The 18,043-nt window shown below is 55.5% G+C and overlaps 1 protein-coding gene across 1 annotated transcript; it reads left to right on the forward strand.

Moving 5' to 3' along the window:
• Positions 1 to 95: 95 nt before the first annotated feature.
• On the forward strand, positions 96 to 17,337 carry CCNB3 (cyclin B3). Its single transcript, XM_084639935.1, has 12 exons — positions 96 to 222; positions 4,527 to 4,646; positions 5,231 to 5,314; positions 7,079 to 7,197; positions 8,571 to 8,664; positions 9,342 to 9,440; positions 10,730 to 10,822; positions 11,594 to 11,731; positions 13,583 to 13,738; positions 14,842 to 14,991; positions 15,943 to 16,073; positions 17,038 to 17,337. Exons 2-12 carry the CDS (start codon positions 4,557 to 4,559, stop codon positions 17,105 to 17,107), a joined length of 1,224 nt encoding a protein of 407 aa, XP_084496061.1. The 5' UTR covers positions 96 to 222; positions 4,527 to 4,556; the 3' UTR covers positions 17,108 to 17,337.
• The last annotated feature ends 706 nt before the right edge of the window (positions 17,338 to 18,043 follow it).

Genomic DNA, 18,043 nt, shown 5'->3' on the forward strand with positions numbered 1-18,043 from the left:
TTCTCCCATTGGCTGAGGGAGCCGATTTTTAAAACGCTGTGCACCGCCCTTAGCAACCGCATTCAACCTGGCTCACTGATTGGCTGCCTCCTGGCCAATCGCAAGCTGCCTCCTGCCAAGGCCGCAGTTTTCAAATCTACGTTGTGCAGCAGCAGCAGCAGCCACAGCTCTTGGGCGGAGGCCGGATCGGGCCGGGATCGGGGCCGGGCGCTGAGAGGCCAGGTGAGCTCCGGGCCTGGCGGGTCACCTTACCCCCCCCCGGCCGACCTGCACTTCCCGGGCCCCGGCCCGCTCTGCCCGGGGTGCCAGCGTCCCTGCCCCGCGTCAATGCAGCCCGTGTTGCGCCTTCCCTCCGGCATGTGGCCCGGGCAAACTTGCCCTTGTCCTTCCTGCGGCCTGCGCTTCCTCTCGGCTTGCTGCTGCCGCCCCTTCCCTGAGCGTCGCCTGCGAAATCGCTGTGGGGTTGGCAGGGAGCTTCGGCAGCTGCTGATTGCTCCCTCCCAGGGCCTGTAGTCCGCGGTGGGCTGACCCCGAGCCGTGCGGGGGGGAAAGAGAAGTTTATAAGGGTTCAGGGTTGATTAGATAACGGGTGTGTGTGTTCCAGATTCCTTTACCCTGAGCCAAAGTTCAGTGACTCCGGGAGAAGGTGCAAATTCAGATCTCTTGTGGCTGGGGGCAGCTGCATGGTGATGAGATTTGTACTGGCCTCGTTCCCCTTGCTGGGTGCTGCACTAACCCTGGCTGGCTCTCCTCTGATTGGATGGTTTTATCCATAATGTGTCTCCAAACAGCAGCTCAGTAATTTCTGTCTATGTGGATTAGCTAATTCAGTTGTGCCTTTTGAATCTGTTGGGTGGATATTGCAAACCAAGCCAGTTGTGATGTGTAGCCATTGTTCCTCTTTTACTGCAGAGCTTTTGGGAAATCCAGGTTTCTGAGCCAGGTTGGAAGGTCCTGGAAAACCTAATCCCAGCTGCTAAAATGATAGCATGTTTTCCACCAAGTACCCTATTATTAAAGGTTTCAGAGTAGCAGCCCTGTTAGTCTGTATTCGCAAAAAGAAAAGGAGTATTTGTGCTCAAATAAATTTGTTAGTCTCTAAGGTGCCACGAGTACTCCTATTATTAAAGCACCTGAGATGTGTCCCTGGCTTGATGTGCTGTGGCTCCTGGCTATAATTAACCTTGTTGACCTAGAGCACACATTCCAGGGCTGTCTTTGGGAAGGGGGTGGGAATGAAAGGTGCTAGTGGAATGATTGCTTAATGGCACTGTAGGAAAGTGTTCTCTCTGTTTGCCCCCCTCCATCAATTTAACCAGAGGACAAAAGTCCATATTTACCTTCCCACACAACTCCCATGACCTCAGTACAGTCACATAAAGCATAGATTTGGTTCCAAGCATCCTTAGTTTAAACGGGAGGAGGGTAATGTTGACAGTCCCAAAATGTCACTGCATGGATTTCTGCCCTTAGGTGGCTCAGACCGGCCACTTAATGCAAAAACAAACATGCAAACAGCTACAGACCTGGACCCGGACTGTGGAGCCTTTCACATCTAGGTTGCTAGTTCACATCCAGCCTGGCAGGCAGGTGCTCAGCTGTTGTGGGGATGGGCTCATTATAACTGCTTGAGTTCTAGCTACAGTGTCAAAATTGTTCTTGTCTAGTGCCTGGGTGGGGGGAGTGTGTCTCTGTCCAGCTCCTAGTGAGGTGGGGGGCCCACTCACAATCCATATCCGCTGACACTAATGAGGCCTATTCTATGTCAAGGTTAAAGTGCATTGGCTGGGGCATTGTGAGTGGGTAGCTTGCCATGCTGGTGCCCATCTGTACCTGTTCTGTGAGTAAACAGAGGCCAATCAGTCTCCAGGGCTGATAATCCAGCTCCAAAGCCATACAGACAGTTGCTTTGCCCTCCTGTCTCCCCCTATCTTAAGGCAGTGAGGCCTAGTGGATAGAGCACCCAGGAGACATGGGTTCTAGTCCCAGCTCTGCCATGGGATTGCTGGATGACCTCAGGTAAGTCAGTTCACAGCCCTGTGCCTCAGTTTCTCCATCTGTAAAATGGTGATCATGATGCTCCCCTCCTGGCTGTGTGATTTATGACTGAAATTTAAGAGCTGGGTGTTGGCCAGTATATAGATGCTGGGAAACGCTTTGTAACATGCGCTTTGAAAATGGCTGCTGAGCAGGAAGGGGGACCCACATATCAGGGTTCATTTGTGAAGGGGTGATGTCACAGTAGCCACTGGAGTCAATGGAAACTGTTACAGCCTAGTGCTCTCTGTAGTGACTGGGTGCGGTCTGGGCTGTACATGGGAGAACAGCAGAGCTGGTGGGAGCTTGTCTGGAAAGTCACTCTAGGTTGGGTTGTCGTCATGGCTTAGGTCTCCAGATTTGAACAAAAGGCTTTTCAGCTCCTGCGGGCATGAGCTAGCCCTACCCTGATCTGTTGGTTTGTGTTCCTTGGAGCTACACCAGGTGTTGGGATTGGCGCTGCCAAAGGCACTGAACACACTAGGCCCTTAACACGCTGGGGTGATTTTGTCTGGCTCCCTAGCATGAGCAGATCTCCTTTGCATCAGACTGACTGAAAGACAGGTGAAGATTGGCTGCTCTAGCTTCCCAGAGTGCAAGCCAATGGGATCTCTGTTTCCCAGAGGAGGGGGTGCAAACTGCAGAGAGGAACTAGCCAGATACACCAGCTGATAGGAGCAGCTGTAGAAGCAGCCAAGGCAGGGACCTTCAGACATCCAGAGACCTTTCTGGAGTTCTCATTGAACTGCTCCAACCCTCTTCTCTCCACACTACCACTCTAACCATCTTCTCCCCTGCACCCTCCTCACCTTCCCTTTTCTTTCCATTTAATCATGCGACTAACATGCTATTTATTGCCATCACATGGTTCACTCAGCTGGTGTGTTCTATACCTTCCCCCCTGTATAGATTACAAGCTCTTTGGAGCGTGGACCTTCTGCTGTTCTGTTTATATGGCACCTAGCACAATAGAGTCCTGATCTTGGATGCTCTTTAGGCACATTAATATCTGCTTTCTCCCAGCCCTACCTCGCATGTCACTACTTCGGTGCAACCACGCTTCCAGCTGGGCCCTAACTGCCAGCCCCCTGGCAGAGTGATGGGAGGGAGGAAGAAGCAGAGCGGGATAGACTGAATTCAATCTGAATTGTAACTAAATATCCTATTTTGGGGGCCAGGGAGCAAAGGTCCTACAGTGGGTCTTAGATCTGGATCTTCCGCTGGACAGCTTGCTGTCACCAGGTTGGCACTGGCTTGCTGGTGTCCCATTCATCATGTCCCTCAGCAGCCAGACAACCCTGAGGGAGAAGTGGCTGGTTCTCTGCAGTGCTGCAGATTAGAGTCTGCAGGGGTACATGAGTGTGTCCAGGGATTTTTTTTGGCATGCTCCCCTCCTCTGTTACCTCCCTAATGCCTGCATCTTCTTCAGCACCTCCAACGCTCCGGATGGGTAGACTTGCCTGCAAACTGCTGCTGAAAGCCCCAACCTTCCCCACCCACCACCCCCAACAACCAAACGCACCTGCCAGCATCCTTCCTGCCTTCCTGTTGCCTCAGCCCTCCTGCTACCCCAAGGACAAAGGCCCCTGCCTCCTTCCCGGCCTTCAGAATGCTCCCAGTTGTTATTTCCATGAGACCCCAGTGGCATTCAAAGAATTAAATAGGGAGTATGCTCACTCTGGCTTGCATGCTCCTAAGCCCTAGCAGCGGTTCTTCCCCGCCTCACATGAGAAGGCCCCCAGACTAGCTCTGCTTCTGTGCCACTCGCCTTCCTCAAAGCAGCTTCGCACCAGTGCAGGGGCCCAGGGGAAATGCTGCCATGGCAGGGCAACTGTTGCTCTAACAGGATCCTGCAGAAGCTGTTTCATCCCGTTGCCTTTTCCCCATGACAGTAGGGTGGTTCTTGTTGCATTGCTCCCCAATCAGAAGGTAATGGAATGGGGGTGGCCACGACCCAAGGTCCCTTGGACTGAAAGCTGTGGAGAGAGGTGGCGTTAGCCTGGAGAAGCAACGGTGGCTCCAGTAGCACCTGAAAAACCAGACCGTGAGGGATGAGGCTGGGGGGTGGGGAGGCCCTGCTTCCCAGCTTAGGCTTCCCAGGAAGTCACTGAGAACTGTGGGAGGTGGTGGATTCTGTTTGATCCCAAAGGGCTACTCTCTGCCTGTGAGGAGTTTACGTGTATTAAAGGTAGTGTCTGAGCTGCTGCTAAAATCCTTGGGGCAGAGGCAGAGGTTTGCAGTCACTGCTCTGTGGTGTGGATGATAACAGATGGGAGTATGGATAGAAAATAAACCCATGTCTCCTAGCGTTGCTCACTGGGTGCCCTTGGGCTAATCCTTTCCCCTCCCCATGCCTCAGTTTCCCCATCTGTGAGGTGCGGATGAAGGCTGTTTGCCTGCCTCATGAGGGAGGCTGAGGCCTTGAGTCTGTAGAGTGCATTGAGATCATTAGTCAGCATTTTGGGGGCATCTCTCGCCTCTGTGTGCAGGTGTGCTTGGGCGGAGGCTGACGGGAGAAGATGCCAGTGCCACGCAACTCCAAGACCACGGGTAGTAAACAGCTCCGGCCTGGCAAAGCAGGAGCAGTGGAAAATGCCAGACCTGAGAAGGTGAGTCTGTGGGGCTAGTAATTTCCTCCTGCCCCGCTGGGAGCTGGGGATGTGGATACATATGGATCACTCACTTCGGGGGTTGCAATGGGGCCTTTGCTGGTAAAGGTGCGGGCTGGTCCCTGGAGTTTGGAGGCCACAGGGAAAAGGTGGCTTCTCCCTCTTCTAAGATTTGGGCCAAGATTGGTCCCAGCACTTCAGTCGTGTTAATGCTTTAAAGCTCTGGGCTGGCCCCTACAGAGCTTCAGTCTGGCCTGTTGCCCTTTGGGCAAGTCACGCAGCCTCAAACCCTATCTGTAAGCTGGGGTCTAGCCTGCCCTCACTTTCCCCCTCAATGGGGTTTGGTGAGGCTGATACATCAGATTCAGCTACTGTGGCATTGTGGGGCAGACCTATCACAGCTGGAGCTGTGAGAATACGTGACGCTTCCAGACCCACCTCGACTGGTGGTATCTGAAAGTTGGTATCTTCGGTGCCATGTCCCTTGCTCTGGACATGGCTGCCAAGGGAAGGGTGGCAGAGGAGCCCACGCTTGGTGAGGTTGGGTCCAGCATGCCATCTCAATGATCTGCTCCTTGCTCTAGGAGGAGAGCTGTCAAGCAAAGAGGTCCCCGTCCTCACCCCAGGGGGCACCCAAGAAGAGGTCTGCCTTCGGAGACCTCACTAACGTAAGGACACAGCACTGCTGCAGGGACTGGGGAGGAAGCTTGTGGGGGAACTGGATGGGCAGGGTTCCTCCCTGAGCTGAATGTTTCATTTCTGCCTTGTGTCCCCCTGTCTTGTTGTCTGGTCTTGTTTGGTGCTGACTTGTGCATGGGCTGGGGTGTGGGGGACTAGGGGTCCTGATGCCTGGCCCACTGCTCTGATATAAAGACCATGCTCCCATATATTAGTCCTTACACTCTGATCAGGGAACAAACTCTTCTTCCGCATCCCAGCCCTGTGCTCTAACCACTAGACCATGCTGATGTTAACCTTAAAATATTTTCCCTGCTAAGACTGGCGGGCTCAACATCCAGTGAAACTTCACAACTATCAATAGCCTGCAGGCAAACCAGGCAGCAAACCTGTTTGCTTCGGAGGGACTAGCTCCTTTCATTGGCTTCCCTGTATTGGATGTGCTCCTACACCTCCCCAGGGGTCCCTCTAGACAGTGCATGTTGCAGTGTACTGCTTAAGGAGCATTGTGACCAAACTTCCTGCCACAGAGGGAGCTGGTCACCCCTCAATCAGAGTGCAAAGCTTGGATTTCCATCCCTGCTGGAAGCCATCTGGGTTACAAGCTGGATTTTTCAGCTTGGAAAAGAGACAACTGAGGGGGGATGTGATAGAGGTTGATGGAAATCATGACTGGTGTGGAGAAAGTGTTATTTACCCCTTCATGTAACACAGGAGCCAGGGCTCACCCAATGAAATTAATATGCAACAAACGAAAGGAAGTATTTCTTCCCACGATGCACGGTCAATCTGTGGAACTCCTTGTCAGGGGATGTTGTGAAGGCCAAAAAAGAATTAAATAAGTTCACAGAATATAGGTCCATCAATGGCTATTAGCCAAGATGGTCAGGGATGCAATCCCATGTTCTGGGTGGCCCTAAGCCTCTGCCAGAATCTGGGACTGGACAACAGGAGGTGGATCACTTGATACATTGCCCTGTTCTGTTCACTCCCTCTGAAGCACCTGGCACTTGCCACTATCAGCTAGATGGGCCATTGGTCTGACCTAGGATGGCCATTCCTATGTTCTTGTGCCATGATTGTATGGGAGATTTTATTAAAAGTTTCCAGTATTTCCACTTTCCATTGTTGCTGAAAGTTCCCAGTGGTTAACATGTTGTATCGCTGTGGTGACTTGTGCTGATCTGCAGAGAGAGTTCAGGCTCTAGACACTAAAACCCACATTTGATCCCCACAGGCCTCTTTAGAGTCAGGGCATTGGATAATAAGGTGCTCATCTGTGCTCGTCCAGTTCCAGGGGGCCTCAGCAAGTACAGCTGCCAAGGACTTTAGCTTCAGCATCCCAGACCTTGAGCTCCTCAAGATGGGAGCTCTCCTTCTGTAGTACTTGGAGTCATGGGAGCAGAGCTCCAGTCATTGCAAGACCCAAACCTGGTTGACCAGGAGTCTGGGAAATCAGGGCTCCACAGCACTGTAAAAACCCCATTTTGCTTAACCCCCAGTTCCTGGTGCTCCTGCCTAGCCAGAGTACGCTGAGCTCTCCTGGCACAGTGCCTTCCTGAATCCCCCCTCAGTGTTTGTCTGATTGTCAGATGTTCCCCCAACGCTGTTTGTTGCTAAGTGAAGCTTTACAGAGCTCCTGGCACCCATTGCCATGGGCAGGCTCGTCTGAGTGGTGCGATGCTGGGGAGCCTGGCCAGGCTGCCCCTCTGTGTGTCATGCTGTGTTCCCAGCATTGCCCTCTCACCTGCCAGGCTCACAAGAACCAGGCTGGCCTGAGGAAGAAGGATGCCACAAAGGCAGGTCCCAGGAAGGCACAGAAAGGCACAGCTGCTCTGGGGGTCTTGAAGAACAATGAGATCAACTTGAAAAAGTGAGTAACATTCTGTGGGTCAGCCCTGATGCAGCCCCAGCACCGCCCACCCCTTGCAGCTGAGCTGGGGTCCTTGCTCTGATGGATGCGCATTTACCCTGTTATCGGAGCTGCTGTCCCTCTGGCTAGCCCCATTACTGGCTCGCACAGTGCTGTCACTTTCCAGGCTGCAGCCCAAGGGGACCCTCTGGAAGAGGGTCAGTCTCCAAAAGCTTAATGTCTCTCTGTGCCAATGCTTCTTGGCTCTCAGGGTCTCTTGGTGGAGCTGGGGCCTCTGATGGCAGGACCTTTGCCAGCTGGGAGGGTGGGGTGTCCTTGGAGAGGCTTTCGCCATTGGGAATGTGCTCAGCCTGCCTGTTGGCAGACTCTGCGGCCATGGCGAGCTCCCCTCCAGAGGGGAACTAGGAGGATAGTTGAGAAAATGGAGTGGGAGAAGCTGCAGGCCAGGCCAGGCCCCACAGTGTAAAACGGGGTAGAGGAACATCCCTCCATCTTGGCTGGCTGATGCACAGGAGAGAAGGGAAATCCTAAGGGATGTGGCTACAGCTAAAGACAAATAGGAAGCTGGGATGTGGAAGGAAGGGGTGTCGCTATGTGGAAAATAGTCTAATGCTATTATATATCAATGGGGCGTGCTGCCCACGGATGCTGGGCAGTTATTATCACCCTGTCTGAAAGGAGATGGCAGACGCATGTGTGTGTCTCCTTGATGAGAAGATTCAGGGTCCTGGAAAAACTCGCAGGAAGAGAGATGGGGATTGTGTGCCTTGGAGAGGAGACTAATACTAGGGGATGTGAGGCGGATGTAGAAAGGGAGTGGTACAGAGGGGACAGATGGGAGATCCTTGTCATCCTAACACAAGGACAAGGGGACTTCAATGGGATTGAAAGCCATTCCATTTAAAACTGCTAAAGGAAAATGCCTTTTACACACAGTTGGCCTGTGGAACTCTGTCACAAGATCTCATGTAGGCCAAAAGCGTAGTGGAATTCAAGGAAAGTTTGGGTGTTGATGTGGATAACGGGAACCTTCATGGTGGTGATAGTCAAGATAAAATATTGACAGGGCTGTAAAGCCTCCTGCTTCAGGGTATCAGCCGGTCATGGACAGGGAAGACATTTCCCTCATGGGCAGGTGTCTTTGTTCACTTGGGGGGTTTCTTGCCCTGCCTCTGAAGCAGCTATTACAGGGCGCTATTGGAGAGAGGATCCTGGGCTCCTGGACCTGGTCTGATGTGATCTGGCGATTCCTGGGGCACTGGATGACCAACACCCCCCAACCTCTTCCTGAGATCTAGAGCTAGAGACTCCCCAGGCTGCCCCTGAGCCTGGCCTTTTGCAGTGTCTGACCCGCTCTTGGCTGCTTCTGTTAGGGCAACGAGGAAAACACCCCCGGATGAGGCATCTGCTGAGCCCAAACTGGTTCCCAAGAATGACCCGGTGCTGGAGGAGCCGGCGCCTGTGCAGGTCAGTGGAATTGGGTGCCCACTGCCAACCTAGTGGCCCCTGGGAGGGCGATAGGCGTGAGCAGCACATGGGGCTCAGCTGGTATTCTGGTGTTGCATTCCTCGCAGGAGGCAAGTGTCCACGCCAAACCCTGTCCCTAGATGGCGCTCGTTCACCTCTTCCTGGGGATACCGGAACACTGCCTGCAGTGGCTGCCTCAACTGCTCACCCTGTAGGGGGACTGAGCCTCGGGCCCTGTCCATCTGCGTGCGTGAAGCCAAGCCGCACCTTGCCCCCTCCCCAGCTGCTGGGCTACACAGATGGGATCTGGGGGCTAATTTCCCCTGAACGCTGTGTGGGGGCAGGTCTGCTCCCTGCAGGCCACATAGGCAACCTGCTCCAGAAAAGTCCCACCAGGTGAGCTGGGAGAGCAGCACGAGAGGTGTTGCAGAGCAGGATGAAGCGCAGTGACAGGGCTTGCAGCGCCGACTGTGTTCCAGGCCGGGGTTTCCACATTGCTGTGGACACTCCTCTGCTAGCTGAGAGATGTGCGTTGGCAAAGCAGCCTGGGGCCGGCAGCCCAGTGCCTGACCAGCCATTGCTCTCACTGCCTCCTTGTCACAAGCACATGGGACTCCTCTCTCGAGGTACCTCTGGGACTCCAGAGCTATCCCCCAACCTTCTCTCCTTCTCCGCAGGCGCCTGCCATTGAGGACATTGACAAGGAGCAGCTGGGCGACGCTTACGCCAGCGCCGAGTACGCCAAGGAGATCTTCAATTACATGAAGGAGAGAGAAGTGTGTGGTGCTTGGGGAGGGCACAGGGATCTCAGCTTTGACCTTCTCTCCTTCCTCTGCTGGACTGGCCCAGCCTCTCGGAGCTCGCTGGCTCGATGCCCTGGGGATGCCAGGCTGGCTCCAGGGGGCATCAGGCACAGGAAGGAGCTAGAATGCCAGGCTGAGGCCCCTAGAGTCTGAAAGGGGGAGGGATAGCTCAGTGGTTTGAGCATTGGCCTGCTAAACCCAGGGTTGTCAGCTCAATCCTTGAGGGGGCCATTTAGGGATCTGGGCCAAAAATTGGGGATTGGCCCTGCTTCAAGCAGGGGCTTGGACTAGATGACCTCCTGAGGTCCCTTCCAACCCTGATATTCTATGATTCTATGAAGTCCCGTTGTCTCCACAGAAGAGAGTGCAGCCCCCTCCAGTGCATTTGTCTTCCACATTTCATGGCATTGCAAATGGGGGGCTGGTGCATTGGGAGGGCAGGCGGGTTGCACCTTAGCACTTGAAGCATAAAGCTTGATTTCCAAAAGCCCTTGACTCATGTCCTGGCTGGCTTGGCTCAGCCTTTCGCTCTTTCCAAGCAGGCAAACTAGCTCCAGGCAGCCTGTTGCATACAGCTCTCTGTTCCCCCTGCCCGCTCCGCGCAGCCTCCCTGGAGCCCAGAGCTCTCCTGGCAGGAGGCTGGCTAGTCCTGGGCAGGGTGATTGGTTCCACTTGGCTGACGGCCACTCTGTCCATGGCAGTGAATCTCCCTGAGAAACCCTGGGCAGGCGCTGGTGGCCATTTCCCCTCTGGCCGTGCTGCTCGCTGGCCCAGCGGGGGAAGCAGGCTGGGCTCCTAGCTCACCTTTGCATGGTAAAGCCCAGTTACTGCTGCTCTCCTTGCAGCATTGTCTGTGCGGATGGCACCTTCTGGCAGGAACTGTTCCCCCAGCCACTAATCCCTGCTGGGGGCCGTGGGTGCCCCTTCCCTTGATGTAGCAGGGTTGGCTGGCCCCAGGAGAGATGAGTAGCATAGGGTAGGATCAGCTGGGCTCTGGCATCCAGCCCATCACGAGAGTTGGAGCCATTGCAGAGACACAACTGGGCTTGGGCGGTGGGTAGGACCCTCCTATGTCAACAGTGGTGCTGAGGGTCTGTCCCAGGGAGGCCCTGCCATGACAGCGGCAGCTCCTGGCTATGGTGCCATGGAGAGGGCTTAGCAGCCTGCCTGCAGGATGGCAGGGCCATGGACTCGGCCCCTACCCACATGCTGCAGTGCGTGGGCTTCATTCACTAACAGCCTCTCTGTGGCTCCCTTGGCAGGAGAAGTTCTTGCTCCCAAACTACATGGAGAAGCAGTACGACATCAGCAGGGACATGAGAGCCATTCTGGTGGACTGGATGGTGGAGGTCCAGGTGCGCACCTGGGCTCCTTTGGGGGGAGGGAGAGTACGAGCTGCCAGGAGAGCACCAGCGTGTGCACAGTGTCTGTTTGTAACACAAACCCCAGCCAGATGGAGGTGGTGCAGACCAGCCCTCCCTCCCCTGTGGGCTTGAGCAGGAGCCACGTGGAGGAGAGAAATCCCTCAACACCCCCCCCCCCCCATGTGGCTCGGCTGCACGCAGCTGTGAACCTAGCTTGTGGCGGGGGTGAAAGGGCTGTGAGTGGAGAAGGGATTGCAGAAAGGGGGCTGCAGGCCAGGGGGAGGAAGCCACTTACCGTGTTTCTACGGCGTCCTTGGGAGGGGCCGGTAACCTCGTGGAGACGCTGGCCCTGACTCTTCTCTGGACGTACGTCAGGAGCCAGCTCTGGAGTCTGGACAGAGGAGGAACAGCCTGGCGAGTCAGACAAGTGGAGCGCCAGGGACCCTTCGCTGTGCCAAACGACACTGATCTGTGCCTGAGCACTTGGGGTGGGCAGCCTGGGGCAAAGCAGCAGACGCGACCTTCACCCCCGGGCTGGGAATGGGAAGCGTTTTCCCCTGGCTGCTAAAACAAGTCCCAGCCTGCATGAGGGCAAGTCTCAGGAGCAGAGCAGTGAGGGGCGCTGTTGCCCCTTGCCCTGAGTCTGCTGCATGGGGCGCTTGCCTGCGGAGGGCAGCTGGGGAACGTAGCAAACCCTGAGTGCCTGCTCCCAGTGTGGGTCACACTGGCTGGCATGTGCCATTCCATCTGTGTCTCCCCCAGGAGAACTTTGAGCTAAACCATGAGACGCTGTACCTGGCAGTGAAGCTGGTGGATCACTACCTGGTGGAGGTGGTGAGCATGAGGGACAAGCTGCAGCTCATTGGTTCCACGGCCATCCTCATCGCTTCCAAGTTTGAGGTGACCCAGCTCTGGCCTGGGCAGAGAACTGTGGGGTGTTGGGGGCATCCTGGCTTGTCGGCAGTGGGTAACACATCCCTATGGCCTGCCCCTTGGAACACACTGTGTGGCTGGGTAAACTTGGCTCCAGATCCCTTCCAAACATGGCTAATGGGCCCTTCATGCCGGGCTCAGAGGGGGACACACATGGAGCATGCCATGCAGTCACATCATAGCCCCCACTCAGCTCATGTGGCTAAGGCCATGGTACAGCGATTGGCTGTTGCTGCTCGAAAGGCCCCAGTGCCAGAATAGCCGTGAGGGGGTGGGCAGGCTGGGATCAAGGGAGTAGTGGGCTGGAATTTACCCCTTGGGGCCTAGTTAGCCCTTAGACAGATCCTACTGGTTAGCATCTCACCTTTAACACAAATCCCTGGGAGTGTGTGCTGGTGTGAATAGGGCTGTACCAGCAAAGCGGGGGAAGATCAGGCAGTTGGTACATTCCAAATGCTAAAGCTGCCCCATGAACTTGGACCTCGGTGCACATCCTATGGACCGAGTGTGCTGCGATAGCTGCCACTGAGCAACTAACCTGAACAAGGGAGGAAGGGCTGCATGGATCGCTCCGTAGCATGGCGGCGGTAATGTTACGCCTGACTTGAGAGCGTTGGAGCCATGATGCAGGATTAACTTGAGTTTTTGTGTTTAATTTCCTCGCCAAAGGAGGAAACAGGAAGTGGGGAGGAATCCCAGGGAGAGAATGCTGCCATTGGTGACAGGGCTGATATGCTTTTTGATCCCACAAGTGCTGGTTAAAGCATTCCAATGCACTGTGCTTGCGAATGGAGCCCAGCTGTTCCAGGCACTGGCAGTTTGTTGGGACACCATCCACACCCTATTCTGTAACCAAAAATCAAACCAAGCCGGAGAGATGTCCGTCTCCCCCCCCCCCCCCATCACCACCACCTTGGTATTATGGTGAAAATCCCCAGCCTGAAAGGTGAAAGTTTGGGCAAGTTACCCAGGTGGGGAGACTGGGTAGGGCTGGTCAAAAATTTCCCAATCAATCAAATGCCCCAAATTGATATTTCAATCCAGATATACTGCTGCAGTGCCTTGTGGGAACTGTTGGTGGGTTGTCTCCTGCTGGATTTTCCGCTATGGTCTAGCTCCCTGGTTGGACTACATCTCCCATGATGCACTGCCTCCCCTTTCTAAGAGGGTAAACTTTGGGGCATCCTGCAAGATGTCGAGCCCACCCTATAGAGGAGAACAGGAGCATGAGGCACTGCAACGGCATTTCCCCAATAAAATCTTTCGGTTTTGAATTTTTGCTGAAAATAAGTTTCCCATGGAAAACTTGGATGAAAGTGAAGTGCTCTGCATCGGCCTGCCCCGTCTTCAATGTGCATCACTGCTTGGTGCCATCTGCAACGATCATTTGGCCCACCACTGAAATGCAGCCACCTCTGGAACAGTGGCGGCTGTTCAACAGCAGCAACACAGGGCAGTTCTGGAGTGGTGTTATCCCATTTGTGACTGCAGGGCTGGCCCTGGGGGGCAGCATGGCCGCATCCAGGTTGAACTCCAGCCAGGACACCAGGGTTCACATTTCGGAGAAGTGCCAGTGTGTTTTTAAAGAGCCAGAAGGGAAATCTTCCAAAAAGTGGATAAAGGGATTGGGAGCCAAGTCCACTGAAAGTGAATGGGATTCGTGCTCCAAGTTCACCTAGATGCTTCTGAAAATCTCACCCCAAGGGGGTCGGGTTTTAGTTTAGCCCTCACCAGGCAGCTCAGCACAGCGCCCCCTAGGGACTGTCACGGGCCTGGGTGTAGGTGGGGCTGAGCGTTTCTGTGGCTGTTCCCCTTTAGGAGCGCTGCCCCCCATGTGTGGACGACTTCCTCTACATCTGTGACGACGCCTACAAGAGGGAGGAGCTGATTGCCATGGAGATGAGTATCCTCCGCACGCTGAAGTTCGACATCAACATTCCCATCCCGTATCGCTTCCTGCGGAGGTTTGCCAAGGTGGGGCCTCATTTCTGCCTGTAGCGGGGGATGTGGGTGGTCACAGCTAGAGGCTGGCAGGCGACCTCGATGACACCCTCCCCCACCAGCCAGCTGGCACAATCACATTGCGCTGCTGGTGGGGAAATGAGCACAACGTAGGCATAAAGTGCTCTCGTTCATGCTGTCTGCATCGTCCCTACGAGGGGATGGCGCCCTGGGGACGGCAAAGGCTGCTTTTTTGCCGGAAGGAAAATGCTAACTTGCCCGAGGGGCTGTAACCAGCAAACAAGCTCTCTCCCTTCTCCCCATCCCCCGGATCCTATCGCTCCTGCCAAAACCTGCCGTCCCTTTCCGCGCCGCAGTGGCCTGGAGGAAAGTCCCGGCTCGGGGCACTGAGGGGAGCAGAGTGGGATGTTCTGTGCCATGCCAGGAGCAGCAATTTCTTTCTCCGCCATCCGCTTGCTCTTTGATCCATGTAGGCCTGGCCATCTCAGTCATGTGGAAGCGCTGGCTGGCTCCTCTACCCCGCCTAGTGGTGCCCCCTGCTCTGCCCGACACACCCACAGCAGGAAGCTCTCTCCTGTCCAGGGAGGGGAATCAAGTGCTTGCTTGGCTGTGAGCACCAGAAGGGACAGGAGTATTTGGCACTCAGGGTGGGAGATGAGCAGGCGTCCAGGCCTGGATGCTGGAGGCTCCTCCCTGGAGAGGTCTGGGGGTCTGGATCTGGCTTGTCCCAGCAGGAAGAGCGAGACAGTTGGTCCAGTCCCAGCTGCTTGGCTTGAGTGACCTGGACAGGCAGCCAGGCTGGCTCACTCAGTGACTCTCCCCTTGGGCCATGGGGTGCCTGTGTTCCAGGGTGCCCTGGACCCATCCCCCTTCCTCACCCCCGTGCCGAGCACCGACAGGGCCCTTACTGCAGTGAGCTGGCAGCTATCTGCTGGGTGGGACCACCTGCCTCTCCCATGCAGCCAGCGTTGAGCAGGGCTCTCCCGTGCAGACAGTGTGCTCCCCCATGACCATGCCCGCCCTGGCTCTGGGGGCACCTAGGGGAGGCATCTCCCCTTCACTAAGTGCTCAGCAGGGAGGTCTCACCGCAGCTCCTTCCCCTCCCATGGTCCCAGTGCGCTCACGCCAGCATGGAGACACTGACCCTGGCCCGATTCATCTGTGAGATGACCTTGCCGGAGTACGACTACGTCCAGGAGAGTGCTTCCAAGCTGGCTGCGAGCTGCCTGCTCCTGGCGCTCAAGATGAAGAGCCTTGGTGGATGGGTGAGTGTCCTGCTCTCCTGGCCCTTCCCGATACCAGGCTGTCCAGATTAGCTCCACTGACCCCAAGGGGCAGGAGGCTGCCCGGAATGGCTTCCCCTTTGGCTGCTGTTGCTGGCTCTCCAGCCAGACGACACTGTAGTTTCCCCCAGGGACCTGCGGGTGGGCCCTGTCCTGGAGCCACTGGGAAAGTGGCTGCAGGAGGGTTGGTCCCAGATCCTGCAGTCTGTGCAGGGAACCCCCAGCCTTGAGCTACTGATGCTCTTTCAATCCTGGATGGGCAGGGAAGCCCCACCCCTTCCACTTCTCCTTTGGTCCTGCCCCTAATAGCTAGCTACACATGAGCCTGTGGGGCCCAAGTTCCTAACCCTGTTGAGTCCCACACCTGCTCTCCAGCTCCCACCTTCCAGAGGGTGCAGGGCCTGGGGTAGGGGCAGCTGTACTGGGCAGGCCCTGGTACCTTCAAGGGCAGTTAGAGAAGGGGGTAGCTCACCGCACTCTCCAAGCCGGGCCCTCAGCAGCCTCAGGAGTGGGGTTTGCGCTACCTTCTCATCCTCTCTAGCTAGCCCCACAGGCAAGGGGAGAAGGATGTCACATTCTTGTCCAATGCTTCCTGCCTGGCAGCTGACTCTGGTGCTTGGCTGCTCCCCCCTTTGACCACAGTGTCCCTGTTTGCAGATGGCCACCTGCACAGAGGCCATTGCTTTGGCTCTGGGTGGGGACCTGACTGGGCCTGTCTCTGCTCCTATCTCTCCACGATGAGAAGCCAAACTCAGCTGTTATCTAAATTAGGCCAGTGATCCATGTCCTGTCTGCACTGGAGTCCGGCCAAGCAGCCATTAGAGGGTCAGGGCTATCCCAGGGGTCAGATCTATTCCAGTGTCCTGGAAGAAGCAGTGTGGGGTATATGTGCAATGGTGCTGGACCAGGCTCTGAGTCTCTAACATATTGCAGAGCCCCACGCTGGAGTATTACAGCGGATACAGCTCTCATGAGCTCCATCCGCTGGTGAAGAGGCTGAACTTCCTGCTGACCTACCAGCACGATGACAAGTTAAAGGCAGTGCGCACAAAGTACTCCCACCGGTGAGTGGACTCTCCTTGTGGCGGTGTGTCTGATGGGCTGGGGGCCGGGACAGTTCTTCCACTGGCCAGCAAGGGGCGCTGCACTGGGCAGCCTGGGGCGGAAGCTGTGAAGCTGTTGCTCAATCTCAATGCCCTGCTGCTTTGGCTCCAGTGCAGTGTCAGCTTCCAAGAGACCATTGTGATCACCTTTTCTGACCTCTGGCCTGCGCTCTGCAGAAGAACGTTGATCTGCAGCATGGCAAGGGTTGGCTGCCCCCAGTCGCTCTGAACTTTGTCTCTTTAGAGCTAGGTGTGGCTTCTGACACCTCGGGCCTGCTGCATCGAGGGCGGGGGGAGCAACTGAACCACCTGGGCTGGCTAGCTGCAGTCTGGCAGAGGCTGGCCCAGCAGGAGCTTTCTGTACTACAGCTAAGGGCTGACCTGCATTACACAATCTGTCAGTGCTCTAAGGGGTTCTCCCTGGGCTGTGGCTGCTGCAGGGGCAGAGCCAACAAAACTGCCCTTTACGCTGGAGCCATGGGCCACCCTGGCCTGGAACGTATGCTGCAGGCCTCTGCTGGGGGAGGGGCAGGGGTAGCACCTGAAAGGGAGAGGACCTGCAAAGAGAGAAATTTGCCCTTTGCTCTGTGTAAAAGGGGCCTGGAAGGCTTGTACACTAGGAGCTCAGGTCCCATGTGCCCAGAAGGACTCCATAGTGGCTGGAGACATGCCAACAGGGACAGGGCATGGGGGTGGGGTTGCTAGACTGAGCACCTCATGCCGATTTAACGCCAATGCCTAATGAACTCGTTGGAGAAAGGAATCCTTTGCTAATGACCACAGGCATTTGGCTGGGGCCCAGTGCCCCAGCAGACTTCCCTCAGGTTGGCTGGAGCTCCTGCCCCCCCCCACCCCCCGTACCCTGTCCTATGCTGTGTTCCTCCCCCGGGTGTGCCCCACTAACAGGCTTGTGTCACCTTTTCAGAGTCTTCTTCGAAGTGGCCAAGAGTGCTCCCATGGACATGCTGAAGTTGGAGGTGGCTCTGAAGAGCTAGCCCAGGAGATGGGGGGAGCAGCCCTCCTGGGGGCTGGCAGCCCTGCCCCTGGCTAGGAGGGGTGCACGGCCCGTGTGTAAATATCCTGTACATAGAGATTCGCTCCCTTGGCCCAGATGGGTCTGTACATAGATTTTATTTTTAATGTTAAAGGGGGGAAAAAATGTAGGAAGTGTTGTTGGGGGACTAAACACATGGAAAATAAGTCAATAAAATATTGTGTATCTGTCCTGCCTGGCAGAGTCTGTTTAGTATTCCCAGCCCAGCAGTGGCATGAGGTCAGGGCCCCTTGTTGTACAGATACCTAGCAAGACACTCCCTGCCCCCAGGGAACTTGCAGAGGAAATACAGGCCAAAGGCTGGGAGAGGTGATGTGTGGCGTGCTGGGGGAGGGTTAGCAGCGTTGTTTCTTTGAGGTTTGCTGGGGTAGCACCTGGCCTCCTCTTGTCTATTGTGCAAGACAAGGGACTTACAGCCACAGAGGGGTTCTTCCTTACCCTGCTTCTTGCATCTGAAGCACCGCTAGATGGCTTCTTTCTGGCTGGGTCTTGTATCCCAGCCCCTGGTTGCGAGCTATCTGGATGTACCTGTGACTGCCGCATGGCATCAGTGGGTGCTAGGTGGTAGCACTTTGCAAGCTGCGTGCTGAATGGCGACCCTGCAAACTAGGAGATAGTCTTAAAATGACTCTTCCTCCTTGTGCCAGTATCAGTGAGTCCAACGGACGCAGAGATACTCCTGAAAACCCTGGGAGATTCTGCAGGCACCTGAATTTAGCCTCCAGAATCATTATTGATGAAGAAGCCAGCTTGATGCTCAGATCACAGGGGAAGTAAGGGGAAAAAAAACCCATGGCATTAAATCATTGTGGAGTTACTGTGGCACATGAGAAATGGGGCCATTTGATTTTAGGCAAAAGCACACCTAAGCCCTACT

Source organism: Lepidochelys olivacea, assembly GCF_965140295.1.
Source record: "Lepidochelys olivacea isolate rLepOli2 genome assembly, chromosome: 9".
Taxonomy (NCBI): Eukaryota; Metazoa; Chordata; order Testudines; family Cheloniidae; genus Lepidochelys; species Lepidochelys olivacea.